The sequence below is a fragment of the Lygodium microphyllum genome, chromosome 11 (genome assembly GCF_053477565.2).
Source record: "Lygodium microphyllum isolate KBCC chromosome 11, Lygodium_microphyllum_v1.1.10, whole genome shotgun sequence".
Taxonomy (NCBI): Eukaryota; Viridiplantae; Streptophyta; class Polypodiopsida; order Schizaeales; family Lygodiaceae; genus Lygodium; species Lygodium microphyllum.
Window position 1 is genome coordinate 47,494,845 of NC_141145.1, and position 26,044 is coordinate 47,520,888.

The 26,044-nt window shown below is 37.8% G+C and overlaps 1 protein-coding gene across 1 annotated transcript; it reads right to left on the bottom strand.

Annotated features, from left to right (window-relative positions):
• Positions 1–15,692: 15,692 nt before the first annotated feature.
• LOC148028788 (hydroxycinnamoyltransferase-like) lies at positions 15,693–23,481 on the bottom strand. The gene is made up of 2 exons (XM_087687579.1): positions 22,794–23,481; positions 15,693–16,677 (listed from the first exon to the last, which is right to left on the bottom strand). The coding sequence occupies exons 1-2, from the start codon at positions 23,349–23,351 to the stop codon at positions 15,811–15,813; spliced, it is 1,425 nt and encodes a 474-aa protein (XP_087543705.1). The 5' UTR covers positions 23,352–23,481; the 3' UTR covers positions 15,693–15,810.
• Positions 23,482–26,044: the final 2,563 nt, after the last annotated feature.

Genomic DNA, 26,044 nt, shown 5'->3' on the forward strand with positions numbered 1-26,044 from the left:
TGCCCATAACTCCAATTCCTTAGAGGAAGAATCCAACACAATTGAAGAAGTCATGTGCCTCTACTTAAGATAGTCTCTGTGACTGGCAAGATTTATATTAGGAGCTTAATAGAGGGCCTCATGTATTTGGGGTGAGAGAGGGTGGAGAGAGGAGTCCTAAACACACACACACACACACACAACCACACACACACATAGCTGGAGCACATGGAGGCTATTGAAAAGAGACTATTGTTTATTTATTGTTCAAAATTTGCTCATAAAATTTTATTAAGAATGGACTTCATTTGTATGTACTTCCTTTGTTAAATATAGTTCAGGGCTGAAAGAGTATTTAGTAAATATTAGTGATAGTATTAAGATATTAGCAAAAATTAAGTATGGATTAAGAGTTTTTAAGTAAGTTCTTTCTTTGGTAGAAATCTTGAAGATAATGGAATTTATATATTACAAGTTGTAGTTCAAAATGAAAGTTCAATAGTGATGTTTAATGAATTGTAAGTATCTAAAGAAGGTTATTAGTTGGACTACTATGAAAAATGATAATATGAATTTTATGCTGATAATTTAAAGATGAAGAATATACAAATATCCATCTTAAACCTTAATTAATACAATGGCTTTCCACATAGCCATTTTACATGTGTATCTAAGGGCTTTTTAAGGGGGCATCATTTTTTGTGCATTTGCTGAGAGAGACAAGTGTGTTAATTAAGGGAAAGCCGAGGTGGTCTTGGTTGGTTTTAAATCTAAACATAAGCAAAAAAAGAAATAAATTTTAAGTCGGAGATAAGATATTAACAAGGAACAGAAATGATATTGTGCTGCTACACGTACACCATGTAAAAAAATCTAGAGTGTGGCTTCCTTTTAGATTTAGACAGCCAATGCCACTTTAGGCATTAGTGTTAGTGTCCATGGTTCAAAATATTAGATTTTTTTAGACAAGTTTTTAGTCAAATTTTGATATTCTAGATATTATCTCTTGTAAAAAATCCATAAAACTATAGACAACTTTTAGATTAGGATGACATGTAAAAGAAAGCATGTAGCTTTCAGCCAATTTGAGAGGATTTTATGTAAAAAGAGAGATTGACGAAATCGCGCAACGTGCGATCGCTATTTTTAGGTAGTGAACAGCATTCCGAAGTGGGAGATGAAGAAGAAGTGATCTGGCTGAATTTTGGCCCGTTTTTGTCTATCAAAGTTATATTTTCTCATAATGTTGAAAGAAACTGACAAGCTTCATCTCAGTTAGTATTCTTCTATATTTTCTAATTCTTTTTGGAAGTATTCTTCTACATCTTCAATCTCTTTGAAACCCTTCTCTTTCGTCTACTCCTCTCCCTAAATTTACCTTCACCCTAATGTCTCTTATCTTCAAGAACTTGGCTTGAAACCTTCAACCCTTCTCTTATCTCTACCATCTCTGGAGTAAAAGCTCTTGAACCCCCATACATTATTCTCTTGCTAAACCCCTCTGGTGACCTTCAACCCTATGTGTTACGACATTGGTGAACTCGACGTGAAGGTCAGTGTAAGAGAACTCCAAGATGGCGGATTCTTCAGGAGATACTCTACAACAATTGGTGTGGATATTGCAGCAGACTCAGCAACAACAAATCCAAATGTTACAACAACAAGAACAAAGGTAAGACGAAGAGTAAATTGATTCCACATCTATCAAGGCCCTATTCTAGGAAGTTGGGAGGGAATTAAAAAAATTTAATGGTCAAAATGTCTCTGTTTTTATTCGCTTGTATGCTGAAAAATTTCTCTTCTTTGGTGTACCACAACATGCATGGAGTCGCTATTTTGCCAGACTAGCCAAGCATGGTCTTCAAGAGAGAATCCATGGACTTTTTCAACAAGATGTGGATTGGGATGCATTCAAAAAATCCCTACGCGAAGAATTCTTCTTAGAAGACTCTGGCCTTATGACGAAGAAAAGTTTCACTGAATCGGTTGAAAAACCCAACAAAGGTTTAGCTGCAACAGCTCTATACCATGAGTCTAAAAGTAAATTTGGACAACTTGATGCTGAAGACTAACAAAGTATGGAAGGTCAGAAGATTGAATTATTCCTTAAGGCTGTAGATCCCATTCTGCAAGATTCTCATTCCCATAAATAAGTGTTGAGTACATCTCTATAGCATGTTAAGCAAGGCATGAATTTCCCATTTGGGCTATCTTACCCAACATAAGCGGAATTCTTTAAAGAAATATGTTGTGACAATAACTCAACGAGATGACTTATAGGACTCTTAAATAGGCAATCAATTTTTATAACAAGCATTAGTCAACTCTTAACCTTGTTGCATTTGACCATAACTATATCGAATGCGCATAAATACATATATACAATAACCTTTGGCAATTAATTCTAACATGATTTTGTGACTTAGAATCTCAATTAATCTAGCCGCAATTCATAATGATTAATTGTTTATGCTTATACTAGTATGCTTTCTAGATGAGTTATCAATTCGTGTAAGTGAAGAATATGGAAGTTAATATCTTATGTAATTATTTTATGTAGCAAAATAATAATCTAGTAATGAATAACTTGGTTTGACAGCATGACGACATTAAGAATTTTGTCTTTACTTGCGCTTGCATTAGCCACACCTGATGTTCCGTTGGTAGTGGCAATGCCGGCAACCTTGGGCACTCCCATATCTTTGGCAATACCCATTGTTTGATCGACTGCGGTGGTTCCCATGGTCTTTCCACTTCATCGCTTTGGAGCCATCAACCATGAATAGTTCGTCGAGAAATAGGAAAGGCGGAATAGATTCAAGATAGGAGAGCGTAAGAGAAGATGGCTTAGTCGAAGACCGAGATAGAGAAAAATTGAGCTAACTCTCTCTCTTGCAGCCTCTCGGGATAACTCCTCTCTCTCTCTCTCTCTCTCTCTCTCTCTCTCTCTCTCTCTCTCTTAATCTCCTTCTCATAATCTCTTGGAGGGATATCCCTCTACCTCTCTTTCTCTGTAGCCTCTCGGGGTCTCCTTATGCTCTCTTGTGCCTCCCCATGCCTCATATTTATAGTGAATTAGAGAAGAGGGCTTGTGGTTGAGAAAAAGAGCTCTTTGTGGAGGGGATCTTGGAAAAATCAGTGATCTGATGCTCAGATCATAAATCTAATGGTTCCATTGGCTCTGAAAGGGGGGTAAAACCTGAAAACACTTGGTTAGAAAGCTTTTAGATCACTCCTTCTTTCTCTCCTTGTTTGAAGTGTTGTTAACTGCCTACAAATTGCGATCGCGGCGCATGCAATTTTGCAAATCCCTCTTTTTTTGTATTAAATCCCCAAAACTAACTAAAATATCACTTGCCCTTGTTTTTTTGAATGATATCCAGTTCTAGAAATCTCCATATCTTTTTAGGATAATATCTAAAATATCCAAAATATGCTAATTTTGCCCAAAATCTAATATTTTTGGACCATCCAAACTATACATACTAATACTAGTGATTAATATGTCTCATAAGTCTCATTCACATTATAGCTTTAGTGAAGGGTGGCTATGATCCTTGTCAATCTGAGAAAAATGTCACATTACGACTCTGTTTTTTTAAAATATACATATAGATATATATAATTAAATAAAATTATTAGCTATTAATGTTAGTTAGTTTTTACCTTAGTTAGTAATCTTACTAACTTATTAATTGACTAGCTAACTTTCAAACTAACCAACTAACTTTTATTGTGTGGGAATATTACACCATACATGCTATTTCAAGCTGCTAATCAGGACATCATAAGATTGTTGATTATTATGGGGTTAAATCTACTATCCATGAATTAGCAAATGCATGCCATAGATTTAAAGGAGATGATGATAAAGTAATTGCTTCCTATTATGCACATAACCAATATGAGAACATGGTAGAAACATGCCATGATTAGCAATAGAGAAAGATGATGGCTAGTTGTCCATGATTACAGTGAATAGGATGCAATCTTGCTACCCACTATTGGTAGTAGAGCAACAATATTGAGCAGCAGCAAGGTGTAGAGTTACATGAGATGATGATGAATTGATGATGCCTCTGATGCATACTATCAGCAACTAGAACATGGCACAAATTGAGCAAGAGATGATGATGACTTTGCTACCCATGACTGGCAATCAATAAGGCACTGATTTGTTGAAGATGGTTGCTCCCAAGATGATCATGACAGCATCAAGAGAGTGAAATAATTGCTATGCATTCTTGGCAACATGGAGAGAAGTAGGGCACAATTACCAAGAGGCACACAAACAAATGATGGTGATGATTACAATGAGGAAACACGCATTACTCTTATACTAAACTGGGGTGAGGTTGCTAAAAGCAAGTACTTGCTTTTTTCCACTTTGATTTTCTTTGTGTTTCTTAAATATTCTTATCCCAAACATGAAAGCAATCTTACAAAAGCTCTCTGATACCCACTATACACATGCTACCTCCATCTTAATCTATGGTGATAATTTATGGTTATTGCTACCACTTTAGATTTTAAATTAGAAATCACACTACTATTTTACCATAATTTAATCATATTTCATGAACCCAATATCTCGATCCTAAAAAATCAAAATATATGGTTAAATCATAAAACACAAATCTAACTACCTAGAGGCATTTCGAAGTTGCCACAGTTGTCCCCTCCTATTCCGCAACCATAAAGCACATAAGAAACTTCACAGTCAATGTGTTCTCGATCTCGACAATGGAACCAAAACATTGGGCTATATGCTCTTAACATATTTGGGATATTTGGATGCATTTCTATTATTTCAGGACCCTTGACCACTTAATTAGCACCTATCTATTGTAGCCTCTTGAACATGGTTATAATATCCATTAGAAACGAATGCACAAGCATAACTCTAATGATAAAGGGTGCTTCTTGCACACTCCATGATCCAAGTATACCTCCTAGGTTTTCAAAATCTCAGTGGTCTTCATCATGCTAGGGGAGAGCATGGTAATGCATGAGAGAGTATGAGAAAAGATGGACGCTTCACCTTGGTCCCTCACCCTCCCTCACACTCTCACTCTCTTTCTCTCATATATATATATATATATATGGAAAAGCAAGAAGATAAGAACCAAAAGTTGGCACACACATGAATAGCCTTTTCAATTATTTTTCAACCCTTTTATACACAAATTCTAGGGTTAGTGTTCTCCCTATGCCCTCAAGTTTCTTGCCCATCTTTTGAACCAAAGGCCCTTGAATACACATAAATGCACATTGGTATGTTGAGTGTTAGAAAATTTGATTACATAAAAGGGGGCCAAACTCTCATTTACAATAGTGATTTTTTTCCTAAAGGCATATTAATACTTTTCAAAAATTTTGAGGCTTTGAGGCTTCCATGTTCTTCACTTTCTTCAAATATTCATGTCTTTAAGCATGTTAACAATGACTCTTTGTATGGTACTTGCATTAATTGGCAAGGAAAACATGAAGCTTGTTTAGATGGATGTAAAGATATATTTCTTATATAGAAATTTACATAAGGACATTTATATGTGGCAACTTGAAGGATTTGTTATGAAAGGTGAGGAAAAGTTAGTGTATAAGCTATATAAGAACTTATTGTTAGATATGCTCAATGCCCCATCCTCATAAGGTGCCACCATTGATCCATGGCGCTCAAAGTTGTAAGGCCCCCATTATGAGTAGAAGCCAAATGTGAGCCCGGACATTGGTTGAGTCCTGACTTGTATATCAGATGAGATCTATGTGATCGGATGGCAAAAAGGTGACCATTGTGGTTTGGGTTGGACTGAGTAGTTAAGCTAGTAGCAACTCGAGGCACATTGCATCGAGTTGCAAGGTAAGGGAGTTAAACGAGGCCCCTATTTTCACGTCGCTGCAGAAGTGGCCCCTGGCTGGGGGGTCCCAAGGGGGACTAGCGGCCCCCCTGGTGAGGGTCCGGGGGCAGTGCCCCCGGCCTGATGATAAAGGGAATATTCCCTAGCCAACTAGTGGAGGCTCATATGGTAGGTTGGTCATGCCGACCTAACTGCCTTCACGGGCTATAAAAGCTAAACCTCTTCACAGCCATCGATCATTTATCTTTCACCCAGTCAGAGTTGTTCCAGCTAGCCTTCAACTCTTCACCTATCTTCTATCTAGATCGCCATCTAAGCTTCACTATGGAAGCACATGGGTGGACAGAGCCATCTCTATATCAGTTGTGAAGAAATTTTCTAATTCTCCTCTTATATGTTATGTACTCTCTATCTCTATCTCTTTCTCAAATTCTGTTCGCTGCGCTGTGTAATTTTTACATGGTACCAGAGCCCAGGGGGCTCTAGGGATTGAAGAGTGCACAAGAGGCAAAGGCTTCAATAGCAAATAGGAACAATGTCGTCTTCTGAAAGCGGTTCTGGTGCATCAGGAAGCGGTGTAGGAGGTGGTGTTGTTGTACCAGCTATTCAAACATTGAGGATTCATCCACCAACCTTCAGCGAAGGAAAGCTAGATGGTATAAACTATACCTTGTGGAAGTTCAAAATTACAACTATCCTTGATTGTTATGAGCTTTTGGAGACTGTGCTAGGGACTGATGTAGAACCACAGCCTACCCCCGACCCATCAAATCCTAGTGTGATGATTCCTCCGAATGCAGATCTTCTACGAGCTTGGAAATGAAGGAATACTGATGCATTGTGTGCCTTAGTTACAAGCTGTTCTGTCAGTGTTTTGACTTTGATTCAACATACAACCAAAGCATCAGAAGCTTGGAATGTACTGAGGAGTCAGTATGAAACATGAAACCAAACAAGGATTCAAAACTTCGAGAATCAACTAGCAGTGGAGAAGTTTCCTGAAGGAGAGACAACTGAAGCATTCATCACTCGAATTAAGAATCTACGTGTAATTTTTACATGGTACCAGAGCCCAGGGGATTCTAGGGATTGAAGAGTGCGTAAGAGGCAAAGGCTTCAACAGCAAATAGGAACAATGTCGTCTTTTGAAAGCGGTTCTGGTGCATCAGGAAGCGGTGTAGGAGGTGGTATTGTTGTACCAGCTATTCAAACATTGAGGATTCGTCCACCAACCTTCAGTGAAGGAAAGCTAGATGGTATAAACTATACCTTGTGGAAGTTCAAAATTACAACTATCCTTGATTCTTATAAGCTTTTGGAGACTCTGCTGGGGACTGATGTAGAACCATAGCCTACCCCCGACCCATCAAATCCTAGTGTGCTGATTCCTTCGAAATGCAGATCTTCTACGAGCTTGGAAATGAAGGAATACAGATACATTGTGTGCCTTAGTTACAAGCTGTTATGATAATGTTCTGACTTTGATTAAGCATACAACCAAAGCATCAGAAGCTTGGAATGTACTGAGGAGTCAGTATGAAACGTGAAACCAAACAAGGATTCAAAACTTGGAGAATCAACTAGCAGCGGAGAAGTTTGCTGAAGGAGAGACAGGTGAAGCATTCATCACTCGGATTAAGAATCTGTGTGACCAGATGGCTGGCATTGGGATACAAAAGACTAGTGAGGAGCTAGCTCAGAGGTGTCTTTGGATTTGTCCACAAAAGTTTGATGGACTAGTAACTGCCCTTAATACTCATGTGAGACCTCAAGCTTTGAGTTTTGAGGAGTTTTGTGCATTATTGCTGGAGGAGGAGTTGAGACTAAAAGCTCGAGAAGGAAGCAACAATGGAGATGCTGCATTCTCTGCCAATGCAAAAGGCAAAGGCGGTTCCTCCACCAAAAATGATGGTGACAGAAAGGAAATGATGGTGACAAAAAGAAGAAGGGCAGTAAGAAGAAGTTTCAAGGAGAGTGCTTCTACTGCAAGAAGAAAGGACATGCAATCGCAGATTGTTGTGTCAAGAAGGCAGATGAAAAGAATGGTACCCTAAAAGTAAAGGGAAAGAGACAACCAATATGATTGAAGCAGAGTTGTAGTTATTCATGGTGACCATTGAGGAGGTGTGCTCCTTAGCGCAAGAAGAATCTGCCACTGACTCATGGGTGTTGGATAGTGGGGCCTCCCATCACATGACCAACAAGAAAGGTCTATACAGTTCTAGGCAGTATCTGCAAGAATCCATCACTATGACGGTTGAAAATGATGCAAAATGTCCTACTGTGGGCACATGTACTATTTCATTTGTTGCTGCAAATGGTGATGTCAAAAAGCTTTCAAATGTGTTGTATGTTCCTGAAATTAGGAAAAATCTGTTATCAGCTGATCTTGGTCATGAAGTGAGGTTCAAGAAGACACGTGCAGAAATTCTTGACAGTGATGGCAAAGTTGTTGGTAAAAGGAGAAAGAAGGAACAACCTATGTGAGCTAATTGCTCTTACCACCACTGTTGGAGCGGGCACAAGTAAGCTTTGGCATTAAAGGTTTGGACACATTGTTGGAGCGGGCACAAGTAAGCTTTGGCATTAAAGGTTTGGACACATTGGATTTGCAGTGTTGAAGGAGATGCACAAGCAAGGTATGGTTGCTTACGTACCTACAATGACTGAATTGAAGGAACCATGTGAAGCCTGTATGATGGGAAAGCAACAAAGAAAGGCATTTCCACAAGAAAGCAAGAATAGATCACAGGCTTCTCTAGAGTTGGCGCATACTAACTTGTGCAGAAAGATGCCTACACGGGCCTTGGGGGGATCTTCTTATTTTATGTTAATTGTCAATGACTACAGTAGGAAGATGTGGGTGCACTTCCTTCATGATAAGGCTCAAGCTTTTGGTAAGTTTAAAGAATGGCTAACACTTGTTGAGAATGAAATAGGGAAAAGTGTGAAGAAATTCAGAACAGATGGTGGTGGTGAGTTCAACTCAAAGGAGTTTGAAGACTTTTGCAAGAGCAAAGGGATCAAGCGTTAATTGATGACGCCTCACACACCTCAGTAGAAACCTCAGCAGAACAATGTTGTGGAACACAAGAATTGCACCATTGTGGAGATAGCAAGATGCATGCTAAAGGGCAAGGGATTGCCTAACCATTTTTGGGCAGAAGCTATTAATACTGTAGTCTACATTTTAAATCAGAGCTACACAAAGGCTCTCAAGGAAAAAACACCTCATGAGGCTTACACTGGTAAGAAATCATCTGTCTCACACTTCAGAATTTTTGGATGTGAATGTTATGCACATATTCCAGATGAGAAGAGAAACAAGTTACAACAAAAAGCAAAAAATGTATCTTCTTGGGTTATAGTGATGAGCAAAAGGCTTACAAATTATATGACCAAGAGGCAAAGAAGATCATCGCAAGCCATGATATGGTATTCAAGGAGCAACTACATACAGTGGAGGAGAAGAAGGCAAGTTCTTTCACTTTATCATCAAGTGAAGAAGTAGTCCACTATGAACCTGTCCCGAGAGATGTCCCTATCCTTAAGGAGGAGGAAGCATCATCTTCAAATGATGAGGAAAAATTTCACCAACATGACATCACCCCACTAGAAAAGCCATTGCTGCGTTGGGTGAAGCAGCTCTATGACCACAATAATCCTATGCCCACATCTGTTGAGGAGAAGGCAGACGGACCAAGGAGGTCTCAGAGAATAGAGGAGCAAAGGAGGGCTTCTGCTCACATAGTCAATATGGCCTTGATGGCTGAGATTATGAGAGAAGTAAAGGAGCCAACTGACTTAGAAGAAGCACTTGCAGATCTAGCATGGAAGGCAGCTATGCAAGTCGAGTATGACAACATAATGAAGAATAACACTTGGGAGCTAGTGGATCGGCTAGCAAAGCAGAAGGTTATTGGCACCAAGTGGCTCTGGAAGGTAAAGTACAAGGCTGATGGTACCTTAGAAAAGTACAAAACTGGACTGGTTGCACAAGGATTTTCACAGGTTGAAGGGTTTGACTTTCAAGAGTCATTTGTTCCAACTGCCAGAATGACCACTATTCGCACATTACTTACAGTGGCCACCCACAAGAAGTGGCCAGTTTACCAAATGGATGTTAAGTTAGCATTCTTAAATGGTGACCTCAAGGAGAAGGTGTACGTGGCTCAGTCACCAGGGTTTGAGATCCCCCCATTCTGAGAGCAAAGTGTGTAAGTTGAAGAAGGCATTGTATGGGCTAAAACAAGCCCCCAAAGCATGGTACCAGTGGACATATAAGTTTTTTTAAAGCTTAAACTTCAAAAGATATGCCTCAGATGCTAACTTGTATGTTTACAGGGATGGTGAAAAGTCTGTAGTGATTGTCCTATATGTGGGTGACCTTCTTATTATAGGTGACTATGAAGATATGATCAACCAAAATCAAAAGGCTTTGAGTTCTAAGTTTGAAATGACAGACTTAGGCTTGCTGCACTATTGTTTGGGAATTGAAGTCTGGCAAGAGCCAGGAAAGATCTTCATCTCTCAGAAGAAGTATGCATGGGAGATCTTGAGATATTTGGCATGACTGAGTGCAAGGAGATAGCTACACCTATGGAGGTAAATGCAAAGTTATTCGTTGAGGATACGTCAGCACTGGCAGACATTGGGAGGTACAAGAGGATGGTTAGCCGTCTGATCTACTTGTGTAATACCAAACCAGATATTAGTTTTGTTGTTGGTGTTTTGAGCAAGTTCTCAAACAAAGCTCATGAGAGTCATTGGAAGGCAAGGATGCGGGTGCTCAGATACTTGAAGAAAACTCTTGACTATGGTATCACATACAGTTCCGGAAACTTCTCTTGTGAGGAATTGTGACTCAGATTGGGCAAGAGACAGTGATTCCAAGAAGTCAGTTTCTGGTTATTGTTTCTCTTTGGGTTCATGAATTTTTTCTTGGATTAGTAAGAAGCAGCCAACAGTGGCATTGTCTTCTACCGAAGTAGAGTACAAGGCAGCTTGTTTTGCTACATGTGAAGCAGTATGATTGAGAAGGATCCTATGGCACATGGGAGTGCAGGATGAAGAACCAACTGTAATGAGATGTGGCAATCAGAGTTGCATCGCCATTGCCAAAAATCTAGTGTTTCATGCACACACCAAACATATAGAGATCTAGTATCACTATGTGTGTGATTTGATGGAGGATGGGATAGTGGAACTGGTCTATTGTCCAACAGAGGAGAATGGAGCAGATATCTTCACCAAAGCACTTATGAAGGATTTGCTTCAAGTTCATCTTCAGAGACTCAGCATTGGGCCGAGGAGATAGTTCACCTATGGGTGGACATTGAGGGGAGGTGTTAGATATGCTCAATGCCCCACCTCATAAGGTGACACCAATGATCCATGGTGCTCAAAGTTGTTAGGCCCCCATTATGAGGAGAAGCCAAATGTGAGCCCAGACATTGGTTGAGTCATGACTTGTATATTAGGTGAGGTCTATGTGATCAGATGGCAAAAAGGTGACCATTGTGGGTCTAATCTTTGGGCTGGACTGAGTAGTTAAGCTGGTAGCAACTTGAGGCATATTGCATCGAGTTGCAGGGGAAGGGAGTTAAAAGGCCCCTATTTTGGGATCCAAGGGCCGCGGAAGCGGCCCCTAGCTACGGGGGTCCCAGGGGGACCAACGGCCCCCCTAGCAAGGGTCTGGGGGCAGCGCCCCCGGCCTGACGATATAGGGAATATTCCCTGGCCGACTAGTGGAGGCTCATATGGTAGGTCAGTCATGCTGACCTAACCGCCTTCATAGGCTATAAAAGCTTAACCCCTTCACAGCCATCGATCATCTATCTTTCACCCAGTCAGAGATGTTCTAGCTAGCCTTCAGCCCTTCACCTATCTTCTGTCTAGATCGCCATCTAACTGTGGAAGTGCACGGGTAGACAAAGCCATCTTTCTATCAGTTGTTTGGAGTTAAAGAAATTTTCTAATTCTCCTCTTATCTATTGTGTACTCTCTATCTCTCTCTCTTTCTCAGATTTTGTTCGTTGCGCCGTGTAATTTTTACACTTATATGATTTGAAACAAACTTCTAGGAAATGTTATCATAAGTTCAATGCCTTTAGTGATCTCAAGGATACGAGAGAAGTGAGACTAATAATTACCTATACATTAGGAAGGCTATGGATGGCAACCTTATAATGGATTCTCTATGTGTATGACATCTTGATTATCAAGAAGTTAGTCATAATGAGTGTGGATACACTAGAAAGAGTTGCATGAAACCATTAACATGAAGGACTTGGGAAATGTTATCACATTCTTGGCATGTGCATTATGCGAGATAGAAATACCAAGTTACTTTATTTGTCTCAAAAGAAATGGATTGGCAAGGTATTGGAGCGTTTCAACATAGAGAGGGGGAAGGCAATCAATGTTCAATTGCCTCCATATTGGAAACTTATCCAAGAGAAAAGCACTAAGTCAAATGTGTAGAAGGCTGAAATGATTAAGCTTTCTTATGTATCTATGGTTATACCTTGATATACACCATGGTTACTACACGTATCAACATTTCCTATGCAATGTGTGGTTAGCAAGTATATGGCAAACCTTGATACTTAAATGGCACTAGAGCTATGTGCATATTCTTTAGAAAGAAGAATGCATTTGTTTTTGTATATAAAGATGTCAATCTTAGAGGGAGTGTAGACTCTAGGAGTTGTATTAAATATTTTATCTTGACTCACACTTGTGGTATAGTCTCTTGGGTCTTGATGCAACCATATATGTCTTTATGTACCTTTGAGGCCAAGTATGCTGCGATTGCTAAGACTTAGGCATTGAAAGAGAGGTATCTACATTATGTTGAGATAGTCAAAGTGCCATTCATTCAAAATCCCATCTTTTGTACAAAGACAAAGCACATTGAGATGAAATGTTACTTCATTAGGGAAGTGTTACAGGATAATCATATTGAGCTTGTCATGATCCATATAGATGATAACCTTGTAGATCTTCTATCAAAGAATTTTTTTGTGGTATTTACGAATGGTGAAATCTGAATATGTGTTAGTTATAAGGAATTGAATGCTACAACCTTGAGAGAACATTATCCTCTACACTATATAGATCATATGATTGAGCGAGTGGTAGGGAAGGAATCCTATAGCTTCTTAGATGGATTTTTTGGGTATAATCAAGTACAAGCCCACCCAAATGATAGACCAAAAACTACTTTTACCACTAAATGGAGAGTCTTTGCATAGGTATATGTTGTTTGGACTAACTAACACACCCACATCTACAACTTTCCAAAGACTCATATACACTATCTTCAAGGACATGCTCAGGAAGTGGCTTGAGGTATTCATAGATGACCTATGCTCCATTCTACTTGGGAGGACTACATTGAGAAACTTCAACTTATCTTCGAGAGATATCAGTAGTATAGCTTATGCTTAATCCTTTAAAATGCCAATTTTTAGTAAAGCAATGTATCATCTTAAAAACAGGGGGTCCATTATACATAAATCCTCTATATCATGTGTGTTCAAGGCCTACTTACAAATACCCTTATTTGTGAATTTTTCCTAAATAAAATACAACCCTTTTCTATTCAATTTGTAAATAATATTTCATTTTATATGACACCCTTTTGTATGGTAAAAACATATAAAAGTGTTATCATAAAAATCCTTATTTTGAATCCCTGTGATACACACATATATTCATGAGTGATTTTCTTGAGATCTTAGGTCATGTTGTATCAAAAAGTGGAATTGCCATAGACACAACCAAGATCAAGGTTACTATGAATCTCTCTCTATCCACCAATCTAAAGGGGGTACATTATTTCCATGCCCATATTGGATACTATTGTCGCTTTATGGTCAAGTATGCAATAAATGCTCAATCGCTTTATAAGCTACTAGTCACCTGAGCATGGACTCGAGGAATGCCAAGCCTACTATGAAGCATTAAAACAAGCTCCAATGACTGCCCCATTTCAAGAGCCTCAGACTAGAAAATTACATTCCATGTGCACATCGATGCTTCCAAGATTGCGATTGAAGTAGTATTGTGGTCATCCGATGAACATAACATGGATTTTTTGGTGACTTTTGCTAGTTAGCAACTCACTAAGATTGAAATGAATTATTCAACCATGGAACACGAAGGCTTAGCAATGGTTAATAGTGTGAAGAAATTTCACCATTATCTTCTTACTACACCTTTCACTTTCTTTGTGGACCATCAAGTGTTGCTTTATCTTGTAAGCAAACCCTATGCTACTATGAATGCATCACTCATTGAATTCTATTGTAACTAGATTTCAACTTTTTTATTTTTGTATATAAGGGAAAATAGCACTTTATTGTGGATCACTTGTCACTAGTGACCAATAGTAAAAAGGCCATAGGAGTTTATTACCAACTCCCAGTTGCTCACATGTTCTTCCACATTCATCAAGAAGCTCAACTCTTGAAGGTAGACTTGATGCCTCAATGGGTAGATGAGATAGTCCATATCCTTGAAAAGGGTTTACAATAACAACCAATTGGGAAAGCACGACTCACACACTATGAATTAAGACTTGACTATACTAATTGACAGTTGCTAGTTAATGTTATCATCTAAGGCAGGATGGTCTTCTTAGGGGATGCAACTATGAACATGAGATTGAGGGTGTGTTACATGAGGCACATGGTGGCATTACTAGAGGACACTTTGGCATAGCCGGCATAGCTAGAAAAGTTCTTCAATCATAGTTATGGTAACCACACTATTTAAAGATGCCATCTAATTTATCAAGCACTATGATGGGCACCAATGGACAAAGGTGCCATCAAAAAGGATAAAATGGAACTCCCATTGGTGATTTCCTACCAACCGTTTGAGAAGTGGGTCATAGACTTCATGGGACCTATCAATCCAGTTGCTCAATGCTCACATGCTTGATACATTATTGTAGCCATGGACTACATGACTAAATGGGCAGAGGCTACTAAAAAACATGACGTAAGAAGCACTACTTGATTTCTCTAGGAGCTAGTCATTTCACACTTTTGGATGCCCTATCAAGATTATTAGTAATCAAGTTTCCACCTAAAGTAATATGAATGTGTCCTCTAGCCTTTGATACAACATGGCTTAAAATAGTACCATACTTAATCCAAAACTAATGTGTGAGAGGATTCACAAAAATTTGACTCTCAATACTTCATAATACCTTTTGTAGACATTTTTATGTCTCTTCCGCAAGAAGTGGTCACTAAAACAATCTAAAATGATTTTTGGAAAAAGCATCTACTTTATCATTTACATACTCCGTTCATAAATATTTGAAAGGATGATTGGCCCAATTGGGATAATAAGTAAAAAACGCCTCATTGAGCACAAAAAATTATATTATTCTAGCTTGGAAGGTCTATGATACTAGTTACTTAATTATAACAAGAGGAATTGGAAAAGAATATACTAGCCTCCTTACTTACAATACACTCCAAGACATATTCAATATGTGACACAGGAAAAAGATCCCCAGTTGTTGATCCATTTAGTTTTCTAATCTATAGTGCACACATCCTACTAACTTCCGTTCACACTTAATCAACTAGCCATATATACAATGTCCACATGGATTGTATGACTCCTATCACACCCACTTTACATTGATTAGCTTATTCTAATGTTATACTTTAAAAAATCCTTGGTACGTTTTCCTAAGTAAATTTAAAAAATCACTAATGGAAGAAGCTGAAAACTTAAACTGCTTTACGTATTTGAGGAGGCTAGCAACAAGTAATTCTACTTATGTGAGTAGAACATTTATTGATGAAAAATAAAATATAAACACAAAAAATGTAATGCTTTATTACTACCTCTAAGATGAGGTTGAATCCCAAGATTGGAAAATGGACATAGTATGCAATGGTGTGATCATATTGGGAGAACTTGAAATATACTGCAAACTTATGTAAAATCATAAACTTTGCAAAAAATTGGGATCATACTCAAGTCTTCCCATAGCATCTTGAGATAGTGCTATACATATAGTTGCAGAACCTAGGCCATCAGGACCAGGATAAAGTACGACTTTACCATTTTCCTCAACTTCTACAGATCTAGTGGCAAGTGGTTTCCCCCATCCAAAGTCAACACGAAAAGTTGGAAATTTAGGTGAGCTTGACACACGCATGCGAGCTGAATTTAGTAGGCATGTCTTATATATTATATCAGGACCATAGAGTTCTAAGCAATGAAGCATACCAAATATAGTTGAGTGGGTGCAAGTGTCTAGTGCAACTTTTATGCGCATTGTAGTGATAGAAAGGTTCTCCTGTTCAAGCTCCCTTGCTGTTGCAGTGGCCATGCCCCATGTCAAACAATTTCCAAAATAGCTTGCAGTCAAGGGTGGCTCCATCCTTGCCCTCATATTGACTGCATTGATAAATCCCAATTTTGTGTTTGGTGCATGAGCTTGAGCCTTGCTTGTGCATTTCCAAATGTGTGCACATAGTACTTCATAGGAGCTAAACTTACCATCCACCTTGTCTTTTAAAGATTGTAACATTTCCTTCTTGAAATCAAAAACTTTTTGTACCTTAGAGTCATTAGGTAAGAGGCAATGTAGATCATCATTTATGTATTCGATATCCCAAAATGCTTTCTCTTTTGAAGGTTCTTGGATCTTCATAAGTGTCCGTGTGTGCGTTGGTGGTAGCGAAAGGCATTCACCCCTAGCATATTCTACCCATGAGGTCATAAAGTGCCACAAAGAGTAGCCGTCTGCAAGGACATGACTATGTGACACTCCTAATGCAATTCCACCATATTTAAACCGTGTAATCTAATAAAAACCAAAATATAAAATAGCATTAGAAAGTTGAAATTAAATACTTTCTTTCATTCTAATATAACCATGTTGAGCCTCACAATTTAAGAATCCAAAAAGCCAAAACATTCTCCTATCTTTAATACAAGATGTAAGCCACTATTCATTTTAACTCAAGATGGAAGCCACTATTCGTATTTTCCTATGTTTAATTCAAGATGTAAGCCACAATTCATATTTTCAAAGTGTGTTTCACCTTTTTCAACTAGTTTATTCATAATATAAGAAAAACCACTTGATAATAAACATCAGAGGTCTATGCAAATTGTTATGCTAATATAAGTTATACTATTAGTTTCTAAGGTGTGTATATCACTACAAGTTTTTCATGAACTAAAAAAGTAGAGGAATCTCATTCTCAACACTTTGATTGAAACAACTATTGAAGAAACACAAGCGCATTGTTATAACCACCTTTTGTCACATGTTTCATCATGTAATAGAAGTAGTGGTTTGTATAGGAGCTTTACTTTCCCTATAGGGGTGGTTAAAAATTATATCCATCTTGAAAATTTGCAAGCACAAGAAAATATAAAGTACGTTCTTTAATGTTCTCCAAATAATAATGAAATGAAGACACTAGCATATGTGGTGCATGCATAGTGTATAGCTCATTAATTCAACAATCTACTTACCTTGAGGCCTAAGCCAACTAGTTGTAAAGGTCTAGCTTACTTTCTCATTGTTGTCTTTTAATCACTCAAATAAGATTCAAGACTTTTTGCAAATGACATTCTCACTTTTTTGTAAATGCTCCCTATAAAATAATTGCATGAAATATCTTCCCCAACCTCATGCATCCTTATAAGGACCAAGTTTTGCTTGTATAGTTCAAAATTTGTGCAATATGTTCAAAAACAAGTTATTACAAGATTTAGACATAAGATTTGATCATGATGTAGTATTTAAAAAGGTGTTGATACATGAAGATTATTTGTTCTTTACCCCTTCTCAATCATGTATCATTAGCGTTTAAGATTCTAAAGTTAGATTAAAAACCACTATGCAAGTGATGGTGATGATCCAAGGTTGGCAATGATCTCTACACATATGTGAAGTAGATTAGAAAAACTTGATGAGAAAGAATGTGTAAAGGAAGTTTAACATGACTTCACACACATATATATGAGTGATGCAAATACCATTAATATATAACCGAGCAAGAATGACCACATTGTAGATCAACCATTTGTTTTCATTAAAGTCACTCTATTACCACCCCATGCTAGTCAATTAATCATTAATCTAAGAGGTCACATTCCACCCAAAATATCCCTCATAAGGAGACTTGAAAATAATATCTTACTATTCCTTGTCACCATTAGAAGAGTGAAGGTAGTTCTCTGGCATGTCAATGCAAGAGAAGTAGATTAGGAGAAAAACCATCAAAGGAACAAAAACCAAAGAATAGCATAAATAATGAGAGTGGAGTCCCTATACATTGAAGTGTGCTTAATCTCGCAAGAATGATAATCATCTCGGGTAAGGTATTCATGAATATACGTGTGCATCATGTGGGTTCAAAATAAGGTATTTTTAAAATACTATTTTTATACATTTTTTACATACAAAAGGGTGTAATATAAAGGGATTATTTATAGATTGAATAGAAAAGGGTTGTGTTTTATTCAAGAAAAATTCATAGATAAGGATATTTATAAATAGGCCTTGAATGCACATGATGTAGAGGATATACATATAGTAACTTCCTCGAGATAATCATCAACAACTGAGTGATGGCTATAAATAGCCAATCTTCAAATAAACCGGTTGACTATTATATAGGAGTGTCAAAAATCTAGCCCATTCCATAAAATAATGGAGAAAATATATACATCTATAGTATGAACTAATTGCCATTAAAAATAGGTGTGAATAAGCCATCCAATCACTAAAATAGAAATGCAAGGCTAAAAATAAACCTCATCCAATGTGAATAGAACTAAAACTAACTGGAAAAGAAATGCATGCTCTAGAAAGAGATGTCTCCTCCATCAAAACATATGACAATTTGGGTGTTAAAGTTCCTAATGTCCCTATCTGACTCAAACTAAGCTTTATACATAGGAGATGATTGTGCAAGACACACATGATTGCTAACATCTCCTCTCAAATCCTAAATGTGGTTTAAGGACAAAGAAGATGGAATGGATCCAAGGGTGGTCGAAGAAGTTCCAAAGCTAATGAATTCCATCAATGAAGAGACTCCTAACTTTGAAACACAAGGGACCAAGGTATCCACAACCACATCACTAATATTATCTCTATCTAAAAGGAATAGAGGCTAGGAGGGAACTGCTAGAGGAGATGGTGGGAGATGGGATGTAACCTTGGGATAGATGGTTCATAATTGAGAATAGGTATAGCTATGGATGATTACCTCAAAGGACCCTATGCAATGAAAGGGAAATGGAGCTTGTAATTCCTATATCCTATCAATTCATTGCTAAAATAACTCCTCAGTAGGAATCCTCATCAACAAAGATGCCATGCTCAATGAAGAGCACCTAGGTACCAAGTCTAATAAGGCCATGAACAAAAAGGAGCGGATATCCCAAGTTTGGAACATGTAGAACTTTTAAAGTAGAGTTTGATGGATGGTCACGCAATAATGTTAAACTACCAACCCCACTAATAGGCACCAAAAAAGTCACAAATAATGACTACACCCTTTAATGGACAGAGATCTTGTAACAAATCTCCTCCAAGAGTCATGTGACTCAAAGCACTGTAGTCAATAAGCCAAGGCCTCTCTGAAGCCTTCTCAAGATGAGTTCCCTTGTTGCAAGCATATCACATGGGTCTAAAAATAAGGGATTTTTTAAACACAATGTTTGCCAAAAAAAAAACATATGGAAGGGTGCCATTTAAAGGAGTCATTCACATCTTGAATAGAAAAAGATTGTGTTTTATTTTGGAAAAATTCATAGATTGAACCCGCAAAGCAATTTAGGCTTTCTTGAATCTATGTTTTAAAGCCCAAGAAATACCTTGAATGTTGAACATGGTTCTTCTTCTTATTCTTGACCTTTTGTCCTTCTTAATTTCCCCTCCCGAACCTACAATAAAAGCTTAGGAAGGCTATACCTGCTAACATTAATATCCTTAATCAATGTTCGTGTTCCTAAGCAAACATAGCTAGCTCCTCCCATAGAAGAGTATCCCAAACCTTGCAAGTAAGCAAGATAGTGTATAAGACATCATAAACTAAGTAATGAGAATCATTACCATATGCACTGATGAAATCATCCCAAAAAGGGATAAAAGCTCATCTCACGTGTCCTCCATGTCCTTAATGTGATCTTGCATAGAAGGGGAATCATCAACATAAAGCATCCATAATTTCTCCTCTTTGGTGATACCATGGGCAAAGATCTTCTAATCATACTGTAGAGAATATAGCTCTATCTATGTCTCTATTATGACTTGAAGTTTGCACACATGCACAATGACAAAATCTTGTAGACTCATAAAGAGAAAATATCACACTCTAAATTTAAGTTGATCCCAAAGGATTGCTTGGTCCCATTGTAGAACCAATGCATGGATGCTCCACTAGATGATGGATTGGGATAGTAACAAACCCCCAAAAGTAAAAGGTGTCAAGGATACACTCCACTTTGCAGGAATAATACGAGTAGTTCATCCCATTAAGTTAATTTTCTTTGGGAAGAAAAAGAAAGTACAAACACTTAAATAGGAGGAGCCATCATCACTATATACGAGGACATACAACTACATGCCCAATGAGAAAGATATAGAGAAGTAGGAGGAGAAGGGAGCTCCAATCTTCTTGATCTATTAGAGCCAAAACGAGGCTTTGAGTATCCATCTTCATGTCTCTTTTTGCAACTTCTTGACTAATGCGATCATCTATCAATGGAAGACTAAATGGTCTCTACATCAAGGTCATCAAAAGCATTAAACTAGTGGTAATCAATAACTCTTCAAGACCTATCTACACATGAATTTTTTTTGTAGAACCTCCCAATCCTCACTTTGGCTCTAATACCATGTGAAAAAGCACAATGAAAGAGAAAAAATGAGCATAGAGAGAGAAGGGAAGAGAGAGACTATGATGAAAGAAGAGAATTAAAGAAAAACAATCTACAATGAGTTGAATGAAAGATAAACACAAAGAGAACTAACCAATCCCTACATGTAGCCTAAGGTGTCATTGAAAGGCAACATTGAAAGATGGAGAAGAGTCCCTATACATCCAATAATCATAATGATAGGCAAACTAGACGATGGCTATTAATAGCTCATCAACAAATAAACTAGCCACTTGTTACGTGGAGTGCCAACAATTTGGTTAATTGTATAAAATAATGTAGAAAATATAATCACCTACATTATGAGCTAATTGCCATAAAAAACAAGGGGGAATACATCCTTCATTCACACTAAGAAAGAAATGCAAGGCTGAAAATAAACTGTAATCAATGTAAACACACCTAAAACTACCTAAAAAAGAAATGCATGCTTCGAAAAGAATTCCCTCCTCCATCAAAACATATGATAGAATGAGTGCCAAAGCTCTTAATGTCCTTGGAGGCTCATAGTAGGAGATGAGTGTGCCAAACACATGATCGCTAACATTAGTCTCTCATGCAGGCAATCTTTATGATCCATTTTGCTTTCAAAGGATATGTTAAAAGAATTAGGTAAAGATTTTGCAAGGATAAGCTTTATGTGTTACTTACTGTTCTTTATTATAGAACATGTCATTAACTACACCAAATCAATGTAATAACAAAAGAGGTCGATTTGGAGGATAGACACATATTGGTCTAAGTAACATAAGTCTAACACTATTCCATACACATGTTGGTCTAAGTAATAGAACAGATTGGTTAAGAGGATATACACATGTTGGTCTAAGTAATAGAACGGATTGGTTGAGAGGATATACACATGTTGGTCCAAGTAACAAATGCCTTACTTTATTCCTAACGCAAATGTCTAAGGGGAGCCTCGGGGGGACACAAGTAACATAAGACAAATATTTATAATGTATAATCTGAATTCACAAACATTATGTATCTTCATTTTATAAACCATTACCCTTAAGTTATGATTTGTAGAGTATATGTGCACATGCATGTTGGTCTAAGAAGGCATGTGATATAGTAAACTAACCTATTCAACATAGAAATTAAGCATGTTATCATATTACTTAATCAAGCAACATTGCAAGTACTTTATGTTTTCATATATGCAATGCAAGGTAAGGTAAACAATATATTAAAAGGGGATTTCACTCTTCTAAGAAAGGGCTACAAATATAGTATGCTTCAAGTGAATGTGAGCAAGTTTAGAAAAGTAGTTATATGTCCTTTGAATATCTCTAAAGAGATAAGATACACAATCTAGGGTACATTCTACACTTTAATGCATGTATGTTAGGAATAAAGTAAGGTATTTGTGAGTATTGGCCTTCACAATGTAGGGTGCATTCTACACTTTAAGACATTTGTGTTAGGACTTAAATAATGTTTGTGAAACTGTGGCCTTCAAATTGAAGCTAGAAGGCCAAGTCCCTCTCTCTCTATGCTAAAAGTGAGCCCCTTTTCTCTTAGGGATAAAGCAAGAGCTTTCTGATTGGTGGCTTTCAAAAGTAAGTTTAATGCAACTGCCTTGAGTGTGTATTCATGTAACTATTTTTCTACAGCTAGAATGATTAGTGAAGGAGTCTCCAAATTTTTCAAGTCCATAGGTTTAAGGCATCTTGAGATTCTCTCTCTCTCTCTCTCTCTCTATATATATATATATATATATATATATATATATATATATATATATACATATGGAGGATACCTTGGTCACATGCAAGATTCAGTTAAGCAGGGGGTACTGGACAACAGGAGGAAGTGGGACCCTCACAATTGGATCTATAGGTGAATCCCTTCTTGTTGCCAGATGGATGCCATTGGGTTGGTAGAGGATTGTAGAACCTAGTCAAGACCCATCCCAAAGTGCTCAAGGTCTCTCTCTCTCTCCTTCCCTCCCCCTCAAACCACAAAAAACCAAAAAAACATAAAGAAATGTACTAATGGAAAGCAATTTACCTGAATGGACAGGAGAGGTGCAGTTCCTTCATGGTCTTGCATGGAGTAAGATGCCCATCGAGTGAGCTCCCTGAACAAGGGTGTTATTTGGAAGCCTCCTTGTGCCATCTCCTCGAACAAGTCTTGATGATGAGCATTTGCATTATCTTCTCCTCCTCCTTCTTCTTCTTCTTCTTCTTCATTGACGGAGACTATCTCCGCTTCCACAAACTCAGCGCCCATGTCATTGCAGGCCACATACGGCCTCCCACCACTTTCACCTTCTTCTCCTTCTCCTTCCTCTTCTTGCCCTCTGGTCCTGGTCTTGATGGGCGTGCAGAGCCTGCCTGCAAGAGGGTAGAAGTCCGCCAATACGCGCGCTAAGCTCTCCTTGAGCCTCCTTACCATCGCTGCATACTCCCCCTCGTCGACCATTTTGTAGAAGAGAATGCGGCGATTGTAGGGGAAGGGCCTGCACATGAGGTCTATGGCGGAGAGGAAGAGGGTGCTCTGAGGGGAAGGAGACGCTGGCTTCACCAGGCATTCGCTCACCACACGCACTCTGCATGACGACTCCATTGCACCCTTCTCTCCCCCTCCCCCTCTTCCTGGAGGGCTACAGTCTACTCCTCTCTTGTGAGTTGTCGCCTCAGCTTCTGGAGTCTCAGGCTGTAGCTTATCTCCTGGAGCCTCTCGTCTTCTTCCTTTTATAAAGCGGGTCAATAGACCTTTTGAAATTGGCTTAGATCTGTTAACCATTGAGAGTCGTATGTACCTCAGACTCCAGAGTCTAGCAACGTGCAGCGGCGCTGCGCTGGGCCCTGGGGCAGTGGGAAAGTTGAAATCGGATCACGTGCATAGATATTGTAATTTGTACATATTTTGTACCTCTTAATATAACGGAACTCTCAAGTACACATTTTACGAAACGAGCAATTGAGAACTTCGGGCTACACCTCCGATGCATTTTTCAAACTTCAAGCCTTTCTTTAAAAAAAAAGAAAAAGCCTTTGTAATAACCCATTGCATGAATCTAGATTGGTTTTTGAAGATTGCATCACCTTTCCAAGGGGGTTTTGCCCTTCTATAGAACTTAGTTGAGACACGTGGAATTAGGTTTAGATAATGGCATTTCATATGTACATTCTCTAATTGTTGCTGAAAGATAACTAGTACATGCTTTGGCTACAATACTAATGTACATTGTAGCTTAATGTTTGTAGTTCCTATCACTAGCTTACTATTATATTATTTTAACTATAGGTTTGTAAAGCCCCGAACCTCCAGAGGGTTTCTCGAACTTATCCCCTTTTCCAAACCTCTCTTTTTCAATCAAAACCCTCTCCCCTCCTCTTTTTCTCACGTGCAATATCTCATTTTCTCTTCCCCTTCCCTTTTTTCATTAAAACATTCCCCTCCCCCTCACCTCCCTTTTTTAAATTAAAACCCCTTCCTCTCTCTCTCACTTATAATCTCTCTCTTTCTTTTTCCCATCCCCTTTTTAATTAAATTCTTCCCCCCTCCCCCTCTCTCTCTCTCATGTGTAGGGCCTAGGTTCTCTCTCTCTCTCTCTCTCTCTCCTTTAATTAAATCAAACTTCTTTTTAAATCAAAAGTTTCTCTCTCTCTCTCTCTCAATATTAGATTAAACTTTTATTTAATTAAATATTTTAAAAGCTTTTTTTAATTTAAAGTTTTTCGAACATAGTTTTTCACACACTTTGAGAAGGAGATAGAATAAAAGAGAGAGAGAGAGAGAAGAAGAATAAGAATAAGAAGAAAAAGAAGAAGAAGAAGAGTGATAAAGAGAAGAAGACGGAGAGAGAAGGGGGAGAAAGAGAAAATAGAATAGTCTTTTTTAAATTAAATATTTTTCTTCTCCCCCTCCCCCTTCTCTCTCTCATGCGTAGGGCCTAGGTTTTCTCTCTGTCTCTTTCTCTCTCTCTCTTAGATTAAACTCTTTAATGTAAACGTTTTCTCTTCCCCTTTCCTTTTTTCATTAAAACCTTTCCCTCCCCCTCACATCCCTTTTTAAAATTAAAACCCCTTCCTCTCTCTCTCACTTATAATCTCTCTCTTTCTTTTCTACATCCCCTTTTTAATTAAATTATTCCCCCCTCCCCCCTCTCTCTCTCATGTGTAGGGCCTAGGTTCTCTCTCTCTTTCTCTCTCTCTCTCTCCTTTAATTAAATCAAACTTCTTTTTAAATCAAAAATTTATCTCTCGTTCTCTCAATTAGATTAAATTTTTATTTAATTAAATATTTTAAAAGCTTTTTTAATTTAACGTTTTTCGAACATAGTTTTTCACACACTTTGATAAGGACATAGAGAGAGAGAGAGAGAGAGAGAGAGAGAGAGAGAGAGAAGAAGAAGAAGAAGAAGAATGATAAAGAGAAGAAGACAAAGAGAGAAGGGGGAGAAAGAGAAAAGAGAATAGTCTTTTTTAAATTAAACATTTTTTTTCTCCCCCTCCCCCTCTCTCTCATGTGTAGGGCCTAGGTTCTCTCTCTCTCTCTCTCAGATTAAACTCTTTAATGTAAACGTTTTGTTTAATTAAAATAAGGAGAGAGAGAGAGAGAGGGAGAGAGGAAAATAAAAAAAGAAAAGAGAGGAGAGAGGGAGAGAGAGACAGAGAGAAGAAAATGAGAGAGAGAAAATAAGAAGAAAAAGAGAAAGAATTTGAACACATTGAGAGAATTATAGAGAGAGGAAAGATAAAATTTAAAAGAAAGAAATAGAATTATAGAGAGAGGAAATATACAATTTAAGAGAGAGAGAGAGAGAAGAGAAGAAAAAAGAAAAAGAGAAGAGAAAGGGGGGGAGAGAGACAGAGAGAAGAAAATGAGAGAGAGAAAATAAGAAGAATTATAGAGAAAGAATTTAAACATAGAGAGAGAATTATAGAGAAAGGAAAGATAAAATTTAAAAGAAAGAGAATAGAAAAAGAAAAGAAAAAAAGAGAAACTTTCTTTTTAATTAAAATAAGGAGAGAGAGAGAGAGAGAGAAAGAAAGAAAAAATGAAAAGAGAGGAGAGAGGGGAGACAGAGACAGAGAGAAGAAAATGAGAGAGAGAAAAGAAGAAGAAGAAAGAGAGAACATGTAGAGAGAATTATAGAGAGAGAAAAGATAAACTTTAAAAAGAGAGAGAGAATAAAAAATAGAGGAAAAAGAGAGAAGGAAAAGAGAGAGAGAGAAAGAGAAGAAAAGCGCAAAGAGAAGAAAAGGAGAGAGAGAGAGAGAAAGAGAGAGAGAGAGAGAAAAGAAAAAATT